This window comes from Torulaspora globosa, chromosome 1, assembly GCF_014133895.1.
Source record: "Torulaspora globosa chromosome 1, complete sequence".
Lineage (NCBI taxonomy): Eukaryota > Fungi > Ascomycota > Saccharomycetes > Saccharomycetales > Saccharomycetaceae > Torulaspora > Torulaspora globosa.
Genome location: NC_050727.1, coordinates 1,130,813 through 1,154,718, shown reverse-complemented (window position 1 = coordinate 1,154,718; position 23,906 = coordinate 1,130,813). Strand labels below are relative to the sequence as shown.

The 23,906-nt window shown below is 46.1% G+C and overlaps 17 protein-coding genes across 17 annotated transcripts; 10 read left to right on the top strand and 7 right to left on the bottom strand.

The window, feature by feature from the left end:
- Positions 1 to 392: 392 nt before the first annotated feature.
- On the top strand, positions 393 to 2,015 carry EXG2 (glucan exo-1,3-beta-glucosidase; the record flags this gene model as incomplete). The annotated part of the gene is made up of 1 exon (XM_037281608.1): positions 393 to 2,015. The coding sequence occupies one exon, from the start codon at positions 393 to 395 to the stop codon at positions 2,013 to 2,015; it is 1,623 nt and encodes a 540-aa protein (XP_037137503.1).
- A 224-nt stretch (positions 2,016 to 2,239) lies between these two features.
- On the top strand, positions 2,240 to 2,740 carry SWM1 (Swm1p; the record flags this gene model as incomplete). Its single annotated transcript, XM_037281607.1, has 1 exon — positions 2,240 to 2,740. The coding sequence occupies one exon, from the start codon at positions 2,240 to 2,242 to the stop codon at positions 2,738 to 2,740; it is 501 nt and encodes a 166-aa protein (XP_037137502.1).
- Positions 2,741 to 2,981: 241 nt separating this feature from the next.
- On the top strand, positions 2,982 to 5,405 carry HSP78 (chaperone ATPase HSP78; the record flags this gene model as incomplete). The annotated part of the gene is made up of 1 exon (XM_037281606.1): positions 2,982 to 5,405. One exon carries the CDS (start codon positions 2,982 to 2,984, stop codon positions 5,403 to 5,405), a length of 2,424 nt encoding a protein of 807 aa, XP_037137501.1.
- A 225-nt stretch (positions 5,406 to 5,630) lies between these two features.
- STI1 (Hsp90 cochaperone STI1) lies at positions 5,631 to 7,379 on the bottom strand (the record flags this gene model as incomplete). Its single annotated transcript, XM_037281605.1, has 1 exon — positions 5,631 to 7,379. The coding sequence occupies one exon, from the start codon at positions 7,377 to 7,379 to the stop codon at positions 5,631 to 5,633; it is 1,749 nt and encodes a 582-aa protein (XP_037137500.1).
- A 244-nt stretch (positions 7,380 to 7,623) lies between these two features.
- Positions 7,624 to 9,087, top strand: RKM4 (ribosomal lysine N-methyltransferase; the record flags this gene model as incomplete). Its single annotated transcript, XM_037281604.1, has 1 exon — positions 7,624 to 9,087. One exon carries the CDS (start codon positions 7,624 to 7,626, stop codon positions 9,085 to 9,087), a length of 1,464 nt encoding a protein of 487 aa, XP_037137499.1.
- Positions 9,088 to 9,118: 31 nt separating this feature from the next.
- On the bottom strand, positions 9,119 to 10,096 carry BUB3 (Bub3p; the record flags this gene model as incomplete). Its single annotated transcript, XM_037281603.1, has 1 exon — positions 9,119 to 10,096. The coding sequence occupies one exon, from the start codon at positions 10,094 to 10,096 to the stop codon at positions 9,119 to 9,121; it is 978 nt and encodes a 325-aa protein (XP_037137498.1).
- Positions 10,097 to 10,321: 225 nt separating this feature from the next.
- PEX29 (Pex29p) lies at positions 10,322 to 11,947 on the top strand (the record flags this gene model as incomplete). Its single annotated transcript, XM_037281602.1, has 1 exon — positions 10,322 to 11,947. The coding sequence occupies one exon, from the start codon at positions 10,322 to 10,324 to the stop codon at positions 11,945 to 11,947; it is 1,626 nt and encodes a 541-aa protein (XP_037137497.1).
- Positions 11,948 to 12,011: 64 nt separating this feature from the next.
- Positions 12,012 to 12,569, bottom strand: SNM1 (Snm1p; the record flags this gene model as incomplete). Its single annotated transcript, XM_037281601.1, has 1 exon — positions 12,012 to 12,569. One exon carries the CDS (start codon positions 12,567 to 12,569, stop codon positions 12,012 to 12,014), a length of 558 nt encoding a protein of 185 aa, XP_037137496.1.
- Positions 12,570 to 12,789: 220 nt separating this feature from the next.
- On the bottom strand, positions 12,790 to 14,160 carry HST3 (NAD-dependent histone deacetylase HST3; the record flags this gene model as incomplete). Its single annotated transcript, XM_037281600.1, has 1 exon — positions 12,790 to 14,160. One exon carries the CDS (start codon positions 14,158 to 14,160, stop codon positions 12,790 to 12,792), a length of 1,371 nt encoding a protein of 456 aa, XP_037137495.1.
- Positions 14,161 to 14,355: 195 nt separating this feature from the next.
- SNF1 (AMP-activated serine/threonine-protein kinase catalytic subunit SNF1) lies at positions 14,356 to 16,215 on the bottom strand (the record flags this gene model as incomplete). Its single annotated transcript, XM_037281599.1, has 1 exon — positions 14,356 to 16,215. The coding sequence occupies one exon, from the start codon at positions 16,213 to 16,215 to the stop codon at positions 14,356 to 14,358; it is 1,860 nt and encodes a 619-aa protein (XP_037137494.1).
- A 225-nt stretch (positions 16,216 to 16,440) lies between these two features.
- On the top strand, positions 16,441 to 17,082 carry HG536_0A06330 (uncharacterized protein; the record flags this gene model as incomplete). The annotated part of the gene is made up of 1 exon (XM_037281598.1): positions 16,441 to 17,082. One exon carries the CDS (start codon positions 16,441 to 16,443, stop codon positions 17,080 to 17,082), a length of 642 nt encoding a protein of 213 aa, XP_037137493.1.
- Positions 17,083 to 17,208: 126 nt separating this feature from the next.
- HG536_0A06320 (uncharacterized protein) lies at positions 17,209 to 17,955 on the top strand (the record flags this gene model as incomplete). Its single annotated transcript, XM_037281597.1, has 1 exon — positions 17,209 to 17,955. The coding sequence occupies one exon, from the start codon at positions 17,209 to 17,211 to the stop codon at positions 17,953 to 17,955; it is 747 nt and encodes a 248-aa protein (XP_037137492.1).
- A 295-nt stretch (positions 17,956 to 18,250) lies between these two features.
- Positions 18,251 to 20,467, top strand: HG536_0A06310 (uncharacterized protein; the record flags this gene model as incomplete). Its single annotated transcript, XM_037281596.1, has 1 exon — positions 18,251 to 20,467. The coding sequence occupies one exon, from the start codon at positions 18,251 to 18,253 to the stop codon at positions 20,465 to 20,467; it is 2,217 nt and encodes a 738-aa protein (XP_037137491.1).
- Positions 20,468 to 20,635: 168 nt separating this feature from the next.
- PRP3 (U4/U6-U5 snRNP complex subunit PRP3) lies at positions 20,636 to 21,931 on the top strand (the record flags this gene model as incomplete). The annotated part of the gene is made up of 1 exon (XM_037281595.1): positions 20,636 to 21,931. The coding sequence occupies one exon, from the start codon at positions 20,636 to 20,638 to the stop codon at positions 21,929 to 21,931; it is 1,296 nt and encodes a 431-aa protein (XP_037137490.1).
- Positions 21,932 to 21,999: 68 nt separating this feature from the next.
- Positions 22,000 to 22,323, bottom strand: HSP10 (Hsp10p; the record flags this gene model as incomplete). Its single annotated transcript, XM_037281594.1, has 1 exon — positions 22,000 to 22,323. The coding sequence occupies one exon, from the start codon at positions 22,321 to 22,323 to the stop codon at positions 22,000 to 22,002; it is 324 nt and encodes a 107-aa protein (XP_037137489.1).
- Positions 22,324 to 22,980: 657 nt separating this feature from the next.
- MCO10 (Mco10p) lies at positions 22,981 to 23,205 on the top strand (the record flags this gene model as incomplete). The annotated part of the gene is made up of 1 exon (XM_037281593.1): positions 22,981 to 23,205. One exon carries the CDS (start codon positions 22,981 to 22,983, stop codon positions 23,203 to 23,205), a length of 225 nt encoding a protein of 74 aa, XP_037137488.1.
- Positions 23,206 to 23,252: 47 nt separating this feature from the next.
- Positions 23,253 to 23,891, bottom strand: SFM1 (protein-arginine N-methyltransferase SFM1; the record flags this gene model as incomplete). The annotated part of the gene is made up of 1 exon (XM_037281592.1): positions 23,253 to 23,891. One exon carries the CDS (start codon positions 23,889 to 23,891, stop codon positions 23,253 to 23,255), a length of 639 nt encoding a protein of 212 aa, XP_037137487.1.
- Positions 23,892 to 23,906: the final 15 nt, after the last annotated feature.

The following is a 23,906-nucleotide window of genomic DNA, read 5'->3' as shown; positions in this document are numbered from 1 at the left end:
ATCGAGATTTGCTAGCCAACTTAACAAACTGCTAAATCTCCTGACGCCGATAACTTAGTACTTAGTTGCTTAGAAGCCTTTCTACAACTGTTCCATGGACTTTCCACCCAGTTTAACTGTGTGGTTGCAATGCAAATTATGGCTCAGCGCGCGTCGCGCTTATAACACAGATATTTAATATCTAAAGCTTACCTAAGAATCAAGGAATTGCTAGCTTGTCAGGCGGTTGCTGAGGTCAATTAAACCATATTGGCTTAAGAGATACGACTGGAGGAATATCCGTTTTGATCGGTGATTTAATGTTGACAAGATCTTGAGTTGTGACCGTTTAGATCAGCAAGTTAAAAAACGACAAGGAGAAATCAGTGATCATACACAATTAACTTTGTATCATGTTCAATCAGCTAATTACGCTCGCTATTGGAATCAGTGTTGTATTGGGGTCTAATGAAGCTATTTCGCCCGCCCAACTGCAGGATCTGCAGAAGAGATTCAACTCTTATTACAACGGCAACAGCACGATATCTGTGAAGGGTATCACCGTTGGAGGCTGGCTTGTAACTGAGCCGTATATCACGCCATCTCTGTACGAGCAAGCTCTTTGGTTGGCTGAGAATACGACGAACCCTACTAGTATAGTTGATGAATATACACTGTGTGAAGCGCTTGGATATGAATCGGCACTTTCGTTGCTGCAGGATCACTGGGATACATGGATCAATGAGGAAGATTTTAAAAAAATCAGCGATGATGGGTTTAACCTCGTCAGGATTCCAATAGGCTATTGGGCATGGAAGCAAGATAATGAAACAGATCGTTACGTGGGGAACATAACTTACCATGATCCTTATGTGGGTAATGGCTTGCAGTTGAAATATCTGGAGAAAGCATTGAGTTGGGCTCAAAAATATAGTCTGAATGTTTGGATCGATCTGCACGGCGCACCATCGTCACAGAACGGTTTCGACAATTCGGGCCATAGGGACTTGTATGCAACAGAGCTGGGTTGGCTTGCAACCTCTGAATCCAGACGCCTAACTTTAGCCGTATGGAAATCGATTTTCGAGTCATATTTGAGCAATAACAGCGAAAGTCCCGTAGTTGGCATTGAAATTATGAACGAGCCTTTGAGTCCCAAACTCGATTCTGATGTCATGACAAAGTATTACTACGAAGCTTTCAAAATGTTCAAACAGCAGCAGACCTCTGATGATAACACTACTTTTGTTATTCACGATGCCTTCGAAGAAATCGGTCATTGGAATTTGCATTTCAATCCTCAATTTCAGAACGTATCGTCAAAGTATCTGAACATCAGTAATTTAACCTACAGCCAGCAGAATATCTTGGTTGATCACCATCACTACGAAGTGTTTACAGACTCGCAACTAAACAACACCCAATACCAGAGGATAATCAACATTATAAATTACGGTGAGTCTGTCCATCAGGAGCTGCCATACCATCCGGCCGTGGTTGGCGAGTGGTCTGGAGCTATCACTGACTGCGCATTTTGGCTGAACGGCCTTGGAGTCGGATCTCGGTACGACGGATCCTACTACAACACCACTAATTTCACAGCATCGGGCCCTCCAATCGGAAAATGTTCATCTCAATTGCCCGCCTCCGCCTGGAACTCGCAATATCGGGTTCAAGTAAGACAGTTCATCGAGGCCCAGTTAGCTACTTACTCAATGAAGACTTCAGGATGGATCTTCTGGAATTGGAAGACAGAAAACGCCACTGAATGGGACTACTTGAAGCTGAAGGAAAACGGTCTATTTCCAAGTCCGTTTGACAATTATACATACTTCCAAGTCGACGGAACCCTGAAACCTTCGGTTTCAAAATCACTATCAAAGGAAGCCACTGCTACAAGCACCAAAACTAAGAATGCAGCAGTAGCCCTGCGCGCACCATTTTCAGACCTTCAAGTTCAACCTATCAGTCTCACGATAAAAACTCTAATGCTAGCCCCGATGCTCTCTGTGGCTTTGGCATGCATCTTCCTATAACTGTGAATTGATACTCCCACAAATATAAAATTTTATACACTTTGCAAGGGGACCCTTCCAATAGTATAAACTATAGCATTTTACAGCTAGTGTGTCAGTAATTTGTGACGCTATAAGCCATTCTTCGTAAAATGTGCTGTAAGTATCGAAATCAAATGCCACAAAGACTATCACTGTCAAAGGCGATAGGAGTTTCCACTTAATCACCACTTTTCACATTGGCTATGAGCGGCTATCGTGATTCATACTTCCAGTACCATCATCTTGTTGATTCACATCAGGTTCTGTACAGCGAATGGAACGAGGATGAATTGCCGCCGCCAGATGAGCAAGGGATCGGTAACAACCACCTGGTGAACAAGCAAGGGAGCCGTTCTAATGGCGCCAATGGGGCGGATCAAAAGCTCGATGCTAGTGACGGCAATTCAAAAAGTTACAATGGTGCAAAATCCACTATAAACACGTATTGGGACTACTTTCACGATGAGGACGATTGGAACCTCTTTAAGAATGTGCAGCTGGATAGCAATGGTGTTGCCACTTTCCAACGGCCGATGGACATGAGAGCTAAAGATATGAACGGTAGCCTAGAAGATTCAGATGAGACCCCAACTTTCGAGGGTTCAAATTCAGTTTCGGGATCAATTTTCAACCACAAGATTACAAGAATGGCAATGGTACAAAACAGCAATTGGCATGATTTAGCAATTCCAAAACCGGAGTGATTGAAAGTTAGCTTATCATATTATTTCGTTCTGGGCCTGTTCTCTAACTATTGTCCGGCCGGACAAGCGCATCATCGCGAAATTTCCAGAAGTACCTGGGTCTTCAAGAAACATAAACCTGCATCCCTAGTCTGGAGTTCAAGTGATGGGATGACTCAAAATCGCTCATCTGATATAAGAGCAGTGTCTCCAGTGCAGGTCGGTGATTAGGACCTCAGTTTACGAGAAAAGCTGGGCAATAATGCTAAAGTTAGTCAAAAGACCTACTGTCGAACGACAGTTGAAATCAAGGATCGATTCGGTTGTGAAGCAATCTCTTCTTGGTGCGAAGTGTTGCGACGTGCAACCAGCCCAATCTCCAAAGTTTGCGAACCCCCTCGCTAGAAGCTATGGGACTATAGGGGCTCGACAGCAGAAACAACCGTGGCTCTATAATGAGTGCTCGCTACAACCGCTAATTGCCAAGAGAGGTATTCAAATGAGAATGAACCCTAACCAAGGAGAACCTGAAAAGCCTGCTTTGGAGCAGTTTGGTACCAACCTGACCAAGCTTGCCAAAGAGGGGAAATTGGATCCAGTCATCGGGCGTGATGAGGAAATCGCGCGTGCGATCCAAATCCTTTCTAGAAGATCCAAGAATAATCCAGTTCTGATCGGAAGGGCAGGTGTTGGTAAGACGTCACTTATCGATGGCCTCGCTCAAAGAATTGTGGCTAAAGAAGTTCCTGACTCTTTGAAGGACAAGGAATTGGTGGCGCTGGATTTGGGCTCGCTGATCGCCGGTGCGAAATATAGAGGTGAATTTGAAGAGAGACTAAAGAAAGTGCTGGACGAAATTGATAAATCGAACGGCCAGGTTATCATCTTTATCGATGAAGTTCACATGCTGTTGGGATTGGGTAAGACCGACGGTAGCATGGACGCTTCGAACATTTTGAAACCTAAATTAGCTAAAGGTTTACGCTGTATATCAGCTACGACGTTAGATGAATTTAAGATCATCGAAAAGGACCCTGCTTTGACCAGACGGTTTCAGCCCATCTTGTTGAATGAACCGTCAGTATCAGATACAATTTCGATCCTAAGAGGCTTAAAGGAGAGGTACGAGGTTCATCACGGTGTCAGAATCACTGACACTGCATTAGTTTCTGCTGCGGTTCTATCCAATCGTTACATTACTGACAGATTTCTACCGGATAAGGCCATAGATTTGGTCGATGAGGCTTGTGCGGTTTTAAGGTTACAGCATGAATCGAAACCAGACGAAATACAAAAATTAGATCGTGCCATAATGAAAATCCAAATCGAACTTGAGTCCTTGAAGAAGGAGACAGATCCGGTCAGTGTGGAGAGAAGAGATGCCTTACAGAAAGATTTGGATTTGAAAAACGAGGAACTAAGCAGATTAACTAAGATCTGGGAACAGGAGAGAGCCGAAATTGAAGCTATTAAGAACGCCAAAGCAGATTTAGAGCAGGCAAGAATTGAACTAGAAAGGTCACAGAGAGAGGGTGATTACACGAAGGCTTCCGAGCTCCGTTACGCCAAAATACCAGATCTGGAGAGAAAAGTGGCTTTAAGCGAGAGAAAGAATGATAACCAGCAAATCAATCTGTTGCATGATTCAGTGACTTCAGATGATATATCCAAAGTGGTCGCCAAAATGACAGGTATTCCAACGGAGACAGTCATGAAAGGTGATAAGGATAGACTGCTCTACATGGAAGATTCGCTTAAGGAAAGGGTTGTGGGCCAGGATGAAGCTATTTCTGTTATATCAGATGCTGTTAGGCTACAAAGGGCAGGATTAACAAGCGAAAAGAGGCCTATTGCAAGCTTTATGTTTCTTGGTCCAACAGGTACCGGTAAAACTGAATTGACCAAAGCGCTGGCTGAATTTTTGTTTGATAATGAATCAAATGTTATTAGGTTTGATATGTCTGAGTTTCAGGAGAAGCATACAGTGTCACGTCTAATAGGTGCTCCTCCAGGGTACGTTATGAGTGAATCAGGTGGTCAATTAACGGAGGCTGTTAGAAGAAAGCCATATGCAGTGGTTTTATTTGATGAGTTCGAGAAGGCTCACCCTGATGTCTGTAAAATCCTGCTACAAGTTTTGGATGAAGGTAAGCTTACGGATTCTACGGGTCATCCGGTGGACTTCCGTAATACGATTATCGTCATGACTTCCAATGTAGGCCAAGACATTCTACTGGCTGACAAGGATGTCGCTGAAAGCGGTAAAGTGAGTGCCAATACGAAGCAAGAAGTAATAGATGCCATGAAGAGGATGTATCCACCGGAATTCATAAATCGGATCGATGATATTGTTGTATTCAACAGATTATCAAAGGACGTTCTGAGGTCGATAGTCGATATTAGAATTGGAGAAATTCAAGAGAGGTTAAATGAAAAGAGAATGACAATAAAACTATCAGATGAGGCCAAGAATTGGTTGACTGACCGTGGCTATGATCCATTGTATGGTGCAAGACCCTTAAACAGGTTGATTCACAGAAGTATCCTAAATCCTATGGCAACTTACTTGTTAAAAGGTCAAATTAGAAATGGTGAAACTGTAACGGTAGATGTTAAAGGAGATCAGCTTGAGGTCGAGCCTAATCACCAAGAGGGCGAGCTTCTTGATGAAGAGCCCGAAAAATGATTCGACCTTTCCCTATATAGCTTTACGTATGTGAAAAAAGACCTGTAAATATAGCCGCCAGCTCGGGAATGGGAATAGTGCATCCGCACGGGAACCGCCTCCTGCAGAAAGTCACAATAATTAAATAGGAGCAAGCCTAAGGATGATAATATTAGTGGGCATTCCATTCGTATACAACATAAAAACAGGATCAAATTATTATACTAGGAGATAGAAGAAACACGTTCAGCGTGGGCCCGTACGAATGATACCGGCAGCGATCAAAGTTTGAATCTTTCTAAAGACTTCTGGGTTTTGCATGTGCTCTTGCAGAGCTGCTGGGTTTTGCTGAGCTTGTTGAAGTATGCTTTGCATAACTGGGTCTTGCATAATGGCAGCAACTTCAGGATCTTTCATGGCTCTTTGGTATGTCTGCTCTGGCGTTTCATTGGCGTCCCCGGGTTGAAATCTCTGGCTGTTAGCTTTGATGAAGAGCTGATCGATTTCTCTAGCGTTTGCGCCGTTGTTCACTTCACTGTCCTTTGAGCGAGCCGCATTTAATGTCTCTATAGCAGCTGCAAATTCTTTGACAGCTATTTGGGCGCTTGCCTTTCTAATGTAAGCCCTGATGAAGTTTGGATCTTTCTCGATGGCTCTGTCGCAGTCTGTAATGGCCTCTGGGAAAGACATTAATTTGGCCAAAGCTGCAGCTCTGTTCGAGTAACCTCTGGCGTCCTCTGGTGCTCTCTTGATCATTTCAGTATATGCTTTAACTGCGTTTGGCCAATCGGCATTAGAGAAGTATTCCTTACCTTGCAAACGAGCCTCTTCAGCCTTCTCAGGATCAATATATTTCTCTGCCTCTTGCTTCTTCAACTCCTTCTCTGCGTTTCTCAGCTTGTTTAGAACATCTGCGTTTCTGTGTTCAGTTAATGATTTCTGATAGAATTCAATCGACTTCTTCAAGTCTCCCAACTTGTGGTAAGCATTACCAATACGAGCGAATGATTTTGCAATGATCTTGTAATCGGCTCTCAATTCCCTACCCTCTTCAACAGCCTTGGTCAAAGTTTCGACGGCAGTTTCATATTCACCCTTTTCGTACTCTGCAGCCGCACGGTTGTTTAGGTAAGTGATGTCCTTGTGCAGTTCCCAGGCTTTGCTATAGTGCTCGATTGCCTGATCGAACTTACGAGCCTTGTATAGCTTGTTACCTTCTGCCTTCTCCTCTTCTGCAGCCAGTTGGGATCCGTTTTCGTCCACTTCCATGGCCTCTGGTTCAGTCTCCTTCTTCTCTGGCTCTTCCTTCTTGCTTTCTGGTTCGCTTGAGGATGTGGTCTCCGCTGGCTCAGCAGCAGTGTTCATTGGTGCTTCTGGAGCAGATTGCGCATCGCTAGCCGCTCCCATATTCAAATCGATCCCCATCAAAGCCGCCATGATGGTCATCAATCGCGTATCACTGAACAGGTCCTGGCTGATGGCCTGTGGGTTCGTTCTGTATTGTGCCAGCTTTGCTACCAACTGAGGATCTTTCATCAGCTCCGCTGTCTTTGGGTTGTTCTTCAATTTCTCGATCAAATTCGGATCGTTGAACATCTGTCCCAGACCCAAGTCGGGCATCTGCTGTCTGGACTGCTGGCTCTTCTGCACCTGTTCCAATCCATCCTTCGCTGCTTTATTGCTACTGTCTAGTTCCAAAGCTTTCTTGTAAGCTTTCTCTGCATCTTCCAACTTCCCTAATCCAAACTGCGCTGCACCCACACGGTTGTAGCCTTTAGCCCAGCTGGGACTGATTTTGACACACTCCTCAGCGTCTTCCAACGCTTCCTTAAACTTCTTCAACGACGAGTAACACGCAGATCTGTTAGAATACAACACATGATTTGCTTGTTCGGAAGCCTCGATAGCCTTTCCGAAGAGCTCCACGGCCTTCGCATAGTCCTTAGCAACAAAAGCAGCGTTTCCCTGCTGTTTAAACTCTTCAGCGCTTGACATTCTACCCCTGTAGGCCTCGTCAAACCGATCTTTGGCCTCTTAAAGGTCCAACTCTATGCCTCTTATATATCCTATATCTTGTCTTTAACCCTTCATATTCTGGAAAGTTCCACGTTCGTGCAGGATGATTTGATGAAAAATTATTGAAAGCTCATCGCGGCAGATCAAGGATAATACGCTAAGTTTTGGGCCAAGAAGAGGTTCAATTGAGCTATCTGAGGCTGTCGGGAGTGTCTTGCCGGGGATGGATGGGTATGGGCAGGCCACAGATGCGTTTGGCTTGTGGTTGAAGGAGGTTGCGCAGGTGCGAATGTCGGCCAAGATCGCGATCGCAGATTTGAGACATGCTAATCAAGGCCGCTGTGTGATCGCCAGGCAAGCCATTGACAGGCAGGAGGTACTTTTTGAGATTCCTAGGTCTGCGATCTTCAATGTGTCTACTTCACGGCTTGCCTGCAGGTTTCCGGAGCTGAAAAGCAGGCTGCTGAATGAGATTGGTCATTGGGAAGGGCTAGTGGTGTGCATGCTGTACGAGATGAAGGTTGTGAGAGAGGGCAGTGTTTGGTGGGCGTATTTCCAGGTGCTGCCCAGGCCTGACGAGATCAATTCGCTGATGTACTGGAGCGATGAACAGTTGAAAGGGTTGAAGCCTTCACTTATAGTGCAGAGGGTCGGGGTTGAGGAAGCCAGACAGATGTACCAGAGGGTGGTGAACTATATCAAGGAATTTGGCCCGTCTGTGAGTGACGAACTAGGCAGTGTTTCATGGTCTGATTTTGTTTACGTGGCAAGCGTTATCATGTCGCACTCGTTTGACGTTCAGGTGGTAGACGCCAAAGACCAGGATACTGAGGGGACCACCAACATAGCCAGCGATGGGTACATGAAGTCTATGATTCCGTTGGCGGATACTTTGAATGCGGATACCCGTAAGTGTAACGCCAATTTGATCTACGACGTAAAGTCGCTAAAGATGTGTGCGACGAAACGGATTTCCGCGGGCGAGCAGTTGTACAACATCTATGGGGATCATCCCAACGCAGAGCTGCTGAGAAGGTATGGCTACGTGGAATGGGGCGGTTCGAAGTTCGATTTTGGAGAACTGCCAATGGAAACAGTGCTGAAAGTACTGCAGGAGGAATACCGAATAGATATGGCGGAGCTCACGCGGATCATAGATTTCATAAAGGCTAGCAGCCTGATAGCTGATGCGTTTGAAGGCGAGGAAGTTGTGCTGGGTGCGTACGATTGTTACTCTGATGGCCAGATTGTACCAGAATGTGTGGTCTTTCTACAGATCATATGCGTTCTAACACAGACGCCAGATGTGAAATCGCTGGACGTCGAAGGGATGGAAAGAATGCTCTTGCGAATTGCTAAGAAGTGCCTGCAGTTGGTAGAGAGCGGAAGGATTACAAAAAGCTGCGCTAAACTGAGCGAGTGTGTCATCGAAGCTCGTCTGAGAGAGTACCCAAGCCATGCATTTCGGGAAATCTCACCGGACCATTATGCTATCTCAGATATCGATTCCCTGCGGCAAAGAATGGCTGAAAAGGTTCTGCAAAGTGAAGTAATATCGCTGCAGAACTGCGTCAAGTCGCTGGAGCATAACTACAAAGTGATACCCGATGCAAAGCTACTAGATAGCATCACTAAAAGGAAGCTCCCGGAAAATGACAACAAGAAGGTAAAGCGAGTCAAGCGCTGAGGGAAGGCACTGCACCATTGATAGATCATACTCACAGGAAAACTAAATAGATTCTACTCGATTGTAAATTAAATTTTTCATCTTTGGTTGCGCTTGTCTTGAAGGAATCGTCTGAGGTGGCCACACAGAGTACCTTGTCATTGCACTCCATTCTAACGACACTGTTCTCGTTAAATTTTGGCAGCTGCTCCAGCTTCTTCCGGGTGTGCAGGTTCCAGCAAGAAACACAACCATCGGAACCCCCAGTGTAGAGTATTTCTGTTCCAGGACGAAAGCTCAGCGCGTTAACAGGGAACACCATATTTGTATCGACCAGATTCATCCTGTGGCACCTAAAGGCGAATTTTCGAGACTCATCGTCAAAATACTCCACGGCCACCCGCCCATCGAGCGAACTTGTGACATACCCGTCGCCTGCAGGCGTTAGTCTGATTTTTCTTGCCTGATATTTCAGTCCAGATTCAACCTCGGTCCCATCGCTGGGCTGCAACGGCAGCGGAAACCATCGCACCTTGTTCCCGGTGGTAGCTACTATCAGCCTGTCTTCATTCAAGTCCATTGCCAGGATCTTCGACCGATCACTCAACTTCCAGTGAAGATCGACGCTGTTTTCTGCGCAATTGACCACCTGCAAAGAGCCATCCCAGGACCCACACAGAAGTTGCTCCCGGAACGAACACATGGACGAAACTCCTAACTCTGCAACATTCTTGCTCACTGGAATAAACCGCTCAAGCTCAAAATCGGCCTCCAGAACTTCGCCTTGCACGCTACCCACATATATCTGTCTTCCGTGGCCTCCAGCAACATAGCAGCAGCTCAGCAGCGGGAATTGGTGTTGCAACCGGGTATTCAGAGCCACCTTCTGTTCCTTAGTGTCATAATCGTATATGGACAGGGACCCGTCCCAGCAACTAACTGCCAACTGTTCGCCCAGCAGCGAGATATCGCTAATAAAGTCTGATGGCGATTCTGGAATCTCAACTATTCGATCTCTGGCCGTCACCATAACTTCAGCATCTTACCAGGAGCCACCTGAACCCACCAATGATACACCATCTCATGAAATGAAATGTTTCACCGTAAGCCTCCTTTTGCCGAACAGCTTGTTCTAATTTATATAGGTGATGGTCTCAGCTAAGAACAACCATCTAGCGACTAGTCCTAAGAGAACACTTACTCAGTTTCATAGGAAATACTTAGCGGAGTCACTGCCAGTGGTTTGGTTCGGAAGATGGAATCAGTAACCAGTTTCTTCTGGCATGAAGGGCAGAAGGTTAGTGGGTCATCGGTAATGCCAGAGAAACGTGGCTCTGGTAAGGAACAGTCTGGGAAGGGCAATAATGTTGAAGCAGGCATCCCGGGAGCCGTTGCAGGCTCAGGTTCAAGCGTTCAGAAGCTGATGACTGACACCTTGATCGAGAAGATCATGAAGATGGCGCTACCACCAACCACTGAAATGGGCATGGAAAGCCTTGAGACAAGAATAGCAGCAGCCAGGGAAAGACCAAACCTGTCAGTGCAGATTATGAGCCGAAACTTTGTGCTGATGAACTCACGGCTCAGTTTGCCTTTCACAATGGTAGACGAGGTGAACAAGATATTCGGGTGGTCTAATCCGGCGTACACGATCTCAATTATCTTGATTTACAGCTACGTGGTGTTGAAACCGATCCCAACGATAACGTCCATTCCGATCTTTTACCTGCTGTTCGGCGTAATGGTTCCTCAGTTCCTCTATATCCACAAGCCGAACGGGTCGCCATTTCTGGATACGAATATGCGGCCAGCGGAAGGTCCTCCACTGAGAAAGGCTGAAGTCCCCAAGCCGGTGCCGGAATTGAGCCAGGAGTTCATCCTGAATTTGACCGATCTCCAGAACCGCCTTTTGTTATATGTGAAAACCTACGACTTCCTGAATGCTTTCCTAGCGAAGTTTGCCTTCTTTACGGATGAAAAGATCTCATCTGTGGCGTTCGTTCTGCTATTGTTGGTCGGCCTGGTGAATGCCCTCTTCATGGACTTTTTCGCTAGATTCATGCCCATCAAGGCGACCTTGTTGCTTCTGGGCTGGTCCTTCGCAATACTTATGCACCCGCATAATCGAGAGAGATTCTTCTCAACAGTATATTCAGAAGAGACACGGCTGAATTTACTGGCGCTAACGAATAGATACGAGAAACTTGTTAATGAACAATTACGTTACATGGAAGCCAGGGAGCATCGCGTGGTAGCGGTATATGAAATACAGAGCTTTAAGCAATGCAAGGAATGGGTGCCTGTCGGGTACTCAAGTGATGATTTTACTCTGTTTTCAAAATTGCGGTTAAGTCAGGAAAAGATCGAAGACCATTGTGCACAATCCTTGGACGAGGTAAAGCCGCCTGTTGACTGGGACTGGCTCGACGGCACGAATTGGGCATTGGACTTGGATCCGACCGAATGGCTTGAAGATGGATTTGTCGAATATATTGACGTTGACCTGGGCACCAAATGGGTCTATGATCTCAATATCGACGGTACGAGAGGTGGATACCGCAGAAGAATGTGGACTAATTTGTGCGTTCGAAAGATAGAATTTGAATCTGAGGCGGGCATACCAGAAGATTCCAAGACTCCCACTAATACATCCGCTAAACCGGAAGCCATTGCTCGCGGCTCTCCTAGGGTAACGAGAGGTTCTATGTCCGGATCAATACATTCGGATGATAATCTCAAGGCCGGAAGACCAAGCATGAAGAAGAGCGGCTCTAACCTATCGGTGAACAGCCAACTGAGTACCGCGAACAGCATTCCTTCACTGAGTAAGGAATCTTCAAAAGCCATCGACAGCTTGACGAATGTCCTAAACTGCGATTGAGCACGAAACAATATTCTTGACTTACCTTACATACTACACAGAACTACCAGACATGTACAGATGTTTATTTCCGTTGCATGAAACTCTCTAAGCTTAATGATGATGAACTGCGTTTCTCCCTCTCTTCATTCTTCTTGGAGAGAAGACTAGATAAAGAGTTCATTTTCCTCTTCTTGGCTCTTATCTTTGAGCTATTCTTCTCAACTTTGCCTGCTACTTTCTCCCGTCGTGGCCAAGTTGCTGTAAACTTCTCACTGGTTGGTTCCTGATCTGGAACAGATTCCTTCGAGAGCTCTACAAGCGGGAACGTAGCCGCATGTTTGCAATGAAGGCATGTGTATTGAAGCTTTCTTGATGGCACATTGGCTTCTACTTCCTCGATGACTGATAATCGGGAATTACGCTGGGGTATTCTCACACAGCCGCATGATCCACAGAACTTAGCCTCTGATTCTCCAATAAGAGACGGTAGTTGTAACTGGTAACGCTTCGTGGCAGTAAGGAAGCTCTTCAAGTACAGTCCCGATAATTCTGGTACATTTAGCGTCGGCAGCAAGTGTATGAGGTTATATTTCTGGGAAATCTGCTTATCCCTGAACTTCTGAGCCTCCACACGGTTCATCGAAGGGCAGATCGATGCTCTATGTATCAATTATCGCTATTTCGCCAGTTGCGATGAGCTCTTACTGATGCCGAGTTTCGAACCATCGCGAGGTGAAGAAGCTTAAGAGCTAATGACTATATCATGATAGAAGCTAAAATATCGTCCTTATAGACTTAACTGCTGGTCTGTATCATTCATTTGCTTGGCCTAAAGACCGAAACGTGGTTATCGTAACATGCTAACATTTCTTGTGTTTCTTGGCTGGAGACTTTGTAGAAGTGAGAATCCGTTTTTTAACGTTTTCGAGGTTTTCCTCAGCCTTTATGTCTTGGGATGAATTCACCTTGACGGGTGTTGCCGGTGGAGTCTTCATTGATGCCAGTAGTCCATAGTTCTTTTGCTCTTCAAGGGCTTTCTTTCTTAGGTCGCTGGCTTCCCTTTTCAGTTGCCTTAGTTTATCTACCTGTTTCTGGGTATTGAAGAAATCAGGGATTTGTGCCTCCAGGTATGTGACCCAGTCGTCACAATCGCATAGGATTTGGTAATCTATAACTCCATTCCATGAGGAGTCGCCGATCGTCGTCTTGTTTATTAAAATTACAATACCACCACGCTCATGTACTTGCCTGCTGATTTGTCTCACTAGTCTTTTCACACCATCTACTCTCAGGCTGGTTCCCATAACAATGAAGAAATCTGGTCTCCCCCTTTGTACGTCTAGGTTGAGGCCCTGCGCTATGAACTCACACCCTGGATGGTTTTCACCATAGAGCACGACGTTCGGTCTCAGGAATCCTACGACGCCGCTCTGCCTCTTTCCCTGCTGCACTCTTTTGAAACTTTCTTCCTCGCAGGTTGGACATGTAGGAAGCTCACCTCTTCTGAAAGAACGGCACCAATACCTGCTCCACTCGAAGACGTGAAAGCATCTTGTACACGCCAGAGATTTTAAATCTCCGTGCAATTGAACGACGTCATAATTTTTCCAACGAGAATTGAAACCCGCTATCGCTATGCCGTCTTTGTCACTCTTGGACATCGCCAAACCCAGATCCTCTTCCAAGCCGTCAATATTCTGTGTATAGCATCTCAATAACTTGTTCCTATCCTTGAGATGCGCGATGAATTTATGTGTTTTAGTAGGACGTGCCATTTGCACACTGGAATACAGCCTTTCCATGAAGGTCGCAAAGGCTGATATCTTCAATTCATCTCGAAACAATGAGATATCAAACATCTCCTGTCCAGACATGAGCGGAAGTTCAGGAAACTGCTTTTTTACTAAATCGTACAACCCGGATGATGATCTAAAGTCAGGAATCCCCGCATTGCACGAGATGCCGGCCCCTGTCAGCATTATTATTCTTCGTGATCTATTCAGCAGTCGGTTGATCTGCTGCAGTGTCTTGTTCTCGGTATTTAGTTCACATATTGCTGTCAGTCGCTCAGTTCTCAGCTCTTGTTGCAGTAATTCTAATGAAGATGGAGACCTACTAGCCTTTGGTGAAGGCGTCTGTTCACATCCATGATATTCGTTCGAAGAAGTCCCTACTGGTCGGGCAACGGAAGACATTATATTCTGGACTGGATCTCGCTCTTGCACACTCATCTAGCCACCTGAGTGGTATTAAACAGTCATATTTTGTGATTAGTTCAATAGTTGTTAACTCTTACCTTTGACCTTATTGTTTTTATTTTACCCAAAATGGCAAAATCACCAAAACCTGGCCCTGGCTGGGAGGGTAACAAACAGTAATACATAGAATACATGCAATATAAAGGCTCCAAATGTACTTTCGCGGTGCTAGCCTCCTTGGCTGTTAACTGCAAGCTCCATGATGAGCCTAGTCGTTAGGTGCAGGAAGGGGTAGGCGGAGAAAGTGCTCATTTCGTCCTCCGAGAGGTTTACATTCGCCGAAACTTCACCGTAGCTGCTTTCCCAGCCATCGAACTTGAAATCCACAAGGTAGTTGTTGGTTTCGATCTGGAAAAGCTGAATGATCATCTTCATGAGATCTGGAATTTTTTCGTTGTTTTTATTCTGAGCGACTTCGTATTTCCACCTGACTCTAATGGTCCAGAGGTCTTCCTCTGAGGGCTTGGCCCATTCGGCACCAAGATTCTTGAGAGCGATGTAGATTTCGCCCATGACATCGAGCGGGTAGGAGCGGGATCTGATCCCGAAATGCCATCTTGTCTTGGACTTCTTGTTCACGAGCGGTGAAATCTTCGAAGCCGCTGGTAGTCCCTGGGCCAGCATATTGGCTCTGTGAATTTGTGGTAGGGACGTTGGAAGAATCGATATGGTAGAGTCTTCCTCCTTGGACGGGTCACTGAAAGAAGTCTGGTGGTACGTTCTCTGCTGTGCAGCTATCTTTCTCGAAGACATCGGTTGCGAGGCTGTTGCTGCACCGGGTTCACCCTGGCTGTTTACCACACTCGAACTCCTTTGTTGAAAAGTTGGCGGAGACTGTGCCAAGAACGTATCGAGCTCGTTGCAGGTGCTTTGATCGGATTTGAGGTCTTTGATCAGCGATCTGTTTTCCTTGATCAAATTATAGGCATCTCTTATCTCGCTTAAGGCGGAGTTATTCTGACCAGATTCCAGCGATTCATAGATCTCATCTTTCTCGTAACCCATCGTTTTCGACAAGACATTGACCAAATCGTCATCGACTTCTTCCTGTTGTGAACCGTCAGCGGTCGTGGGTTGAGCATTGGTATTGTCGCTTTCGTGATTTTTCAGTTCCGGTGGAATGAGGTACTCAGGCAGGTCGACCTTGAACCACTCATCCTGCATGATCTCCAGTATGCTGATTCTGTTTAGCGGATTCACGATCAGCATTCTCTTGATCAAACTGGCTGCCCCGGGCGACAGAAATTTGGGTAGCGTGTAGACACCATTGCTAATGTTCTTAAACAGTACTGGAATATTCTCGTCGTCAAAAGGCAACCGGCGACACAGCATGACATAGAGTATAACACCCGACGACCAAACATCAACTTCTGGGCCAGCATACAGTTTACCGCTAATAACCTCAGGCGCCGCATAGTTAGGTGAGCCGCAAGAAGTCTTGAGGAAATTGCCATCAGTCATGATATTAGACAACCCAAAATCGGCAATCTTGACGTTCAAATGTTCATCCAGCAGCAGATTCTCCGGTTTCAAATCTCTGTGAACAATCTTGTGCCTATGACAGTATTCCACTGCACTGATGATCTGCTGAAAGAATCTCCGAGCCTCCTTCTCACTCATTTTGTCCCTCTGCACAATGTAATCAAACAGCTCATTACCAGCGTACTCAATAACCATGATGATATCGTCCTTAGACTTGATCACATCGTAAAGCTTAATGATATGCGGGTGTCTCAGAAGACGCAGATACGAAATCTCCCTTTCAATCCTCCCTTGCATGTCGCTTTTAGCCAAAACCTTCTTATTGATGATCTTCAGCGCCACTTTCTGCCCAGTAGTGACGTGGTACGCCAGCTTTACCTTACCAAAGGACCCCTCGCCCAAAGTCTTCACAATTTGATAGTTTCCAATCCTAGAGCCATCGGCCAGCGCCGACCTTTGGCTGCTTCCATGGCCGTGGTGGTGATGGTGGTGGTGGTGGTGGTGACGATGACCGGATCCACTGTCCACCTTACCGCTGCTACTCATAATGTCTCAAATCCACACTCAGTACAACAAATTCAGAGCTTCAAGCTGCTTCTAAGAGCCTATATTACGGGTCTTTTCTGCTTTAGTTGTTATAAGATAACTTTATGAAGGGGGTTTGTTCCGCAAGGCGAGTAAGGCTTGAAAGAACCATACTTAATGAAGAGACCGCTCTGTAACTAAAATTCTGATTGGATTATACTGCTGAGCTGCTAGAATCTGGTCGATATGGTTGACAATGCTCAAAGGATCATCACGCATATGAACAAGGACCACAAACTGGCTTTAGAAGATTACTTGTACGTGTACGGAGGCGTGCCCATCACAGAAAAGATCAAACATGTGAGGTTGCATGGCATTGAATTGGAGTGTATGACGTTGCAGTTCATGCATGAGGACATCGACTGCGACGTCGAGAAGACAATTCTGTTCAAACCGCCTCTGAAGGACTGGTCCGAAGCGAAGAGCAGGCTAGTGACGATGGCTCACGAGGCTGCTGATAAACGGAACCTCTCGCACATCCAGATAAACGATATGAGCTACCCCGACACGGCAATCGAGTATATCGTGATAATTGGCGTTTTTCTGCCCTTTATCTGTTACAAATGGCGCAAGGTGTTATCATGGTTGCCATTGCCCTCGCTTGTTATCGAGTTTCTGGACAATGACAACGTGCTGCGAGGAATAATGGCACTTGCCATCGTAACGCATGTTCTTGAGACTTGGACGCTTCTGAGACCGAGATTGAACTACTACAGGGTGCCAACCGACTTCCTGGTGGAATGGTATCTGTTTGGGCTGTTGGAAGGCTTTGCCCCCGTCAAGAGACTGGAACGTATGGCACGGGAAAAACTCAGGGAGAAGAGATAACCTAGACTAGATCATATAGCTAGATTGCTTGTACAGTATGGCCGGCGAGTTTTGTCACTTGTCCCGCATAAGAGAAAAGCGACCCACTAGGCAGCGAGTTTACACAGTCGAGAGCCCCGGAGTCCAATGGTTTGGGAGTTGGTGCGATCATGGTTTGATTCGTTGTGGTTCAAGATCTCGTCGGTCTTCCTGTTCCAAAAGGAGCTCAGTATAGCCATAATCGGTTTGCAAAACTCCGGCAAGACGACATTGATTCGGTTGCTAGGTGGCAAGCCCTTCGAAACGGACACTGTACCGACACTAGGCATCCAAGTGAGCCACTTTTCGCTGGAGAATAACCTCATCAAGGTGTATGACTTGGCAGGGCAGACAAGGTTCCAGCCGTTATGGGAGCGTTGCTTCGACAAAGTTGACCTAATCATATACATGATTGATCTGAGTGACACGATGACTCTCAACGAGTCCCTGCAGAAGCTGGTGAAGGTGATCCAGATGGCTAACGGCGACCGCATTCCGCTGCTGATCGTCGGAAACAAGACTGATCTCGTAGCAGACCCCAAGGATCCGCTGCCTCTTGGCCCATTGCAGGCTTACAATCCCGATAACTGGGAGAAGTTGAAGCTAGATTCGACCAACGCCCATCTGCTCAAGAACCCTGACATTCTCTCCCGGCAAATAGGCGTCGACCTCGCCGCTCGAACACTTCATGTCCCCTTGCAATCATCAGAGCCGCCAGCCAACGAATCTAACGCTCAGGGTCCAGCCAACGACACGAAGCAGCTACCGCTACACGGAGATATTGCCGTTCTTACGGTCAGCTGCAAGGACGGGTCGCATATAGCGGATGTCATCGACTGGATAGTGCAACTTTGAGCACACCTAAAAGCAAACCGTAGCTGTAGAATCGCATTAAGATACTACTTGATAGCATTAAGTAAGAGGATCATCGCAAGCTTTGGCTTTGTCCTACTTGTGGCGTGGGCTCATCTCAAGTACCCCGATACTTAAACTTTAACACAGTAGATAATCCATTGATAAAAGAGTCTTCAAAAGATATCATTTGAAGCGTTGTGATTGAGATTGCTACGATATAATAGACGATTTGCCGCAGTTGAGCTGTACTGGATTGATCTGAGAAGGAGCTATAGCGTTACCGTGAACTTACTCCATGTTAGAAGATGGAAGCGTACCGCAAAATGTCTACAAGAATGTGAGGATATACCCTGACTCACGGTTAATGTCGAGTAAGGAAGCTAATGGGTGTCTTACGAAGGGCGATTGGCCGGAGAAGGTTTTCAAACCTTGCGTTTCTTTCAACACTGTTCCTTCATACATGGATAACAAGGATGAGGAGGACGGATTAGACTTCCCGGGAGTCCAAATGCCTCCGGAGTATACAATGGAAGAGTTTTACGATGATGAATCCGGATTTTCGTCTTCCAATGCAGAGTATTTCCTGCGCAATCACTATGTGGCGAATGGTTCGTCATATGGGGGGTCGCCGCCTCCTCGGAATCTTGGCAAAGGATTGGCTTCGATGTTTAGAGTCGCCCAAAATGGCAAGATTGTCAGAGTAGACTATCCTACGACACCGACTATTATGAATGATGCGATAGTGATTAATAGAGCACAGCCAGGCTGGGAAAAACTGTGGTATGAGAGAAAGCGCCAGATCGAAAGGAGGCTCAATGCCAAGCAGACTTATTTTCGATATCCAGATATTATCTTCAAGCAGCAGCAGGCGCCGCGGTTGCGGTTTATGAGCGAAGATGGATATACTCCTTTAACAAAGAACGAACGCAGAAGAGAGAGGATTCTGAATGAAAAGGTCGGGTTTCCGAACACCCCGCGGACTATTCTATGCCACATCAGCGGCAGGCGGCATACCTGGGTCGCCTTAGATTGGACGATGAGGAGGCTCGCTCAGAACACAGACCACATTGTCGTGCTGGCCAATATTCCTCGTTTCGCTAACAGTTCCGCCGGCTCTGGCAATTCTTGCCATCATTCGCAGGCTCGAAGTGGGCGCGGCAATCAAAGATCCTCCCTGTCTGGAGATATTAAAGATCCGAGAAACGCAGAGGAATACAATGATGATGTAGAGTGGACATCTGGCTATGGTGCAGATGCTATTTCAAACAAGCTTGAAGACTTATTCGATTACATCGCAGTAATAATCCCGAAAGATATAACCGTTAGAGTGACCGTAGAGATTGTGATAGGGAAGACGAAAAAGATAATCCTAGATGCCATGAACGTGTACACCCCGGAATTCTGCACGTCAACGACTTTGAGATGGGAAAGAACAGATAAATTGGTGCAGTGGAAATCTAAAAATCTATCAGATGTTCTGTGCACAAAGTATCCGATACCTGTGTTTGTCATACCAGTCAAGAGAATGTACGATCTGGAACAAGAGTTACAGGAGGAATTCCCGCCAAAAGCCAGTCATTTAAGCTATGATTCATTGCAAATTGCGCAAAGCCAGTCGCCTCCTTCTGCTGGTAAGCTCGAGGACAGTAAATCGCAGGTCGGACAATCGCCGATTTTGTTGATCGAGACTGCCGACAGCGAATCGAGTTCGGACTTTTCAGACTCCATAACTGACACATCCTCAATAAGATCAATCTCCAAAAGCAACTTGATTGCAGCGGCAAAGAAGCACAGAGAAGATATATCGCGAAGCTTGAAGGAATTCGAGAATCAAAAACATGACTCGAAAGTTACAAAACTTCTCGAAAAGCTAGATTTGATTCTCAAATCGTCGTTGGATTTCTCCTTGCAGGTCCAAAACATGACTCAAAATGACAGTGAAGCAGGATTCGAAAAGTTGAAAAGAGTTATCACAGGTGAGACAAGCTCTGTCTCTGCTTCCAAGAAATCCATGTTGGATGTTGCGGATGCACCTAAGAGAAATGTCTACAAGAACGTTCCTGACTCAAGGCCTCGTAACAGCCAGATAAAATTCGCGTCAGACGTCACTTCCAAGGATGGCAGGCGCGCACTCGGGAATAAAGCCAAACCCACCTCTGCAGACGTCTCACCTCCACTGCGAAGAAGCATTTCGCCGCTCGAATTGGAAAGGCCACCAAGACGTAGCCATGACGAGCCACTGCGCAGAATGAAGAGTGCACAATCATCCAACACTATCAGAAAGGTTAGAAGTGCGAGCAACATATCCCGCGTCAAATCCAATGACTCTGTGGCGAGTGACAGCTCCTCCTCCTCTAAGAAAAAAGGCGGGTTTCTATCCATCTTCAAAGGCAGTGGCTCTCGAAGCCGGTCCACCAGCAGACACAACAGTATCGGCAGCGATAACGAGACCATCAGCTCTTCCGATGGCGATTCCAAGAAGAGAAGATCAAGGCTATTTGGCTTTTCTTAGACACATTTAAGTAATTGCAAGTTATATATGCAGGATAATATGAATCTTATATTTTACTACTAGTAGTGATGCTTCAATAGAGTATCTAAGCTTGTAGTGACAACCTATACTAACGGGAGAAAACTTTACTACAAACAACACAGCTGCGAAAGGAAGACGATTGAGCCGATGCGGGAAGCTAGGAGAGGTGGCAATGGTCGAGAGAAGGCTCGTGGGCTTCAAACTGAAGTAAATCCGTTGTTACTTTCGTCTAATTTAAACCTTGTGAGAAGACAGTATAAAGATGAGAATCCTTACCTGAGCACGACTGGCATACGAACTGATAGGAAAGTCACCAAGAGATTACAGAGAGGCCTACGGTTTCATACGAAGGGGCAAATAAGCACTCAGATTGAGCTTGAGAGAGAAGAGGAACGTCTGCGACATGAGAGGCAATTAGAGCAGGAAAGGACAGAAGCGATAAGAAGAGCCAAGGAAAAGGCTGAAATTGAAGTCAAGATAGCTGAGGGAGAGGTTCCCGATAGTTCCTTGGGCGAGGAGAAATATATCAAGAAAGCGGAAGACGTCCCGATAGTCGAGTGGTGGGACAAAGTATATCTTGATGAGCATCTAAACATTCTGCCCAAATATCGCGAGGATTTCGAAGATCGAGACGAGGATACTGATGAGGATGACGAGGATAACCACCCGTCGATCAGATATGTCGAGCATCCTGTCCCAGTGAAAGTCCAGGATGTCAAACTCACGGCCAGAGTTTATCTGACAAAGAAGGAGCAGAAGAAAGTCCGTCGCAACAGGAGGAAGATAGAGCGAGAAGCCAAGGAGACCAAGATTAAGCTTGGCTTGGAGCCCAAACCAGAACCCAAAGTGAAGCTGGCAAACATGATGAGCGTTTACGAGAATGATCAGAACATCACAGATCCTACACAGTGGGAACGAACAGTCATTGAGCAAGTAGAACAGAGGGCAAAGGTTCATTTCGAGACCAACAGGAAGAGACACGAGGAGGCTGTTGAGAAACGTAAGGCAAGGCTGCAAGACAGTACGACTGATTCCCAACTTGACAATTACTGTAAGGTGTTTCGCTTCGGAAGTCTAGCAAACCCAAAGATACGATACAAGCTAAACACAAATAGCAGACAGCTATCATTACGAGGCGCATGTCTAAGAGTGAATGACGACGGACAGGGAATTATTATAGTCGCTGGCACCGAAAAATCGTGCCGGTTTTTTGAGAAGCTTGTTCTTCGCAGGATAAAATGGGATGAGGATTTCGAAGACCGTGAGAACGGCACGCAAAGAACGATGACTGGCAACTACGTTACCAGGATTTGGCAAGGCTACTTGAAGACCGACAAGTTTTCCCGCTGGTTTATGAAAGTATGCAACGATGAAGAAGAACTAAGACAAACCCTGCGACAGTTTGATGCTGAACATTTCTTTACGACGCTTATGGCTCGATAAGTTGCGCTATGTACGCTATCTTCCTATTTACAGGCAATGCTTTCACCGCCACCTGTAGGGTGGCACACTCACACATCTGGATTGATCTTGGCCAAGATCTCAGAGTCTCTGAAGAGGATTACTTCTTCATCGCCAGCCAATTTGATGGCGGAACCCCCATACTGTGGAATCAAGACATTATCCCCAACCTTGACCTGAGGAGTCACCTTGTTGCCATTAGCATCAGTGAAACCCGGTCCGACGGCCAAGACTTTACCTTGGTTTAACTTTTCCACGTTCTTTTCTGGCAAGTACAACCCAGAGGCGGTTTTTGCCTCAGCTTTGACACGCTGGACAAGCACACGATCAAGCAATGGAACAATGGATTTCGCAGATTTCAATAGCCCAGACATGGTATATCAATCTCGGTCTTTCAGGACAATGCTCGCCTTCCAGCCTTGAACAGCTTACTGATTAAACCTTCTTATAGTCTTAAGTCTATTTAAATGCCGAAATTCTGGAATGTTCCATCACCTTGTACGTTGTCACGTGTTCGTGTCGTTTTATACGTTTATCACGTGATTTTAAAACCATGCCATTTGTCCGCTGCATGCAAATTACCCGCCCCCACCGGCAGCCGATTGGTCAGATACAGCCAAACTGCACAGTGAGAGGATTCTTTTCGCGCGGCTTCCTTCTCTTACTAACCGTCTGCCTCTACCAACTTTCCTTCCGCCTTTTCTTGTAACAGTTTTAGAGTTGGATGACTCTCTGATACCCAAAAACAGATATAAAAATCGGCCACTGCTTTCCGAGATGAACCTGCTAGCTTGCGCAGTGGGACCTTGCTCAAACAAGAATCACATAGCACCTCCTTTTCGCCGTTCACATTAAGATGGCGGGCTTTACCACGCTGTTCACAGGAACAGTCTCGTACCTTCAAGTAATTATAGTGGTCACGTGCATGTATTTCTCAAGCTTTATAAAGGAAGCCTTCAGTTCGACACTTTAAGACGTGGTAAGTTGATTATAGTAAGCGGAAGAGGGAGGAGTAAAGAATATTGATATTGATGTCTCCCGCTTACAAAATACTCGGAATGTCCGTGAAGCCCCATATATTGGCCATTGGGACACTGGCAGCCACGGGAGCCGGTGTTTACTTTGGACTCGGAAGTAATGGTCAGCAAGAGAAAGGCCCGGTTGCATCTGATTCGGTCAGGGACGGCGAGGAAATCAATGTTGAAGAGGTGTTGAAGGAGTTTCTTGGTAAAGATTCAAACGTTGAAGAGAAATAGGTTTCGTGTCACGCGACTTCGGTTGCTCACATAGATAGGAAGGTAATCTAGAGTAAGTCGTCTAAACTTTGTTCAGAATCTCTTTTGATGAGTGCAAGCATGCCGTCTGGGAGGATAGGGTCTCCTCTGGCGTCCAGAACGTATCTGAAGGGCATCTCAATCGCTTCATTTTTGTTGAATCTGAATTCGGGATAATCGATGAATTTGATGTCTTGGAAATTCTGTTGGTTTTCGATAATCAATTGAGTGGTTCTGATTGCAGTGTCCGTCGTCATCTGTTTGTCGCCGAGCCTTCTGCCAACCACTAGATCAGGGTATGCAAGTTTGATCTCGGTTGTGCGGTCCCTTGGCGGATGATCGCCGAGGATTCCGCCGAAGACGAAAAAGTCAAACTTTGACGACTCGCCTGGCTGAAGGTCCTGGTCCGCTCTGGGGTCCAAAAGGCATACCCTTTGGTTCCTTAGGGGTTCCAGATCGGTAAACGCTTCGGTCAAGTGGTTCAAGTCCTTGGTGGTCCATTTTAGGCCCATGTGAAGTAGCTTTGCTGGGATGTCGTTCGCCGTGGTGCCTTCAGGCAACGATGACAATATTAGGTTGTCCGCACCTATGTCGCGGATGATCTGAGCATACTCTAGAGTAACCCACTCGCTGAACTCCGGTTCCATATGCTCAATGATGTATTTCATGGCCAATAGAATGCT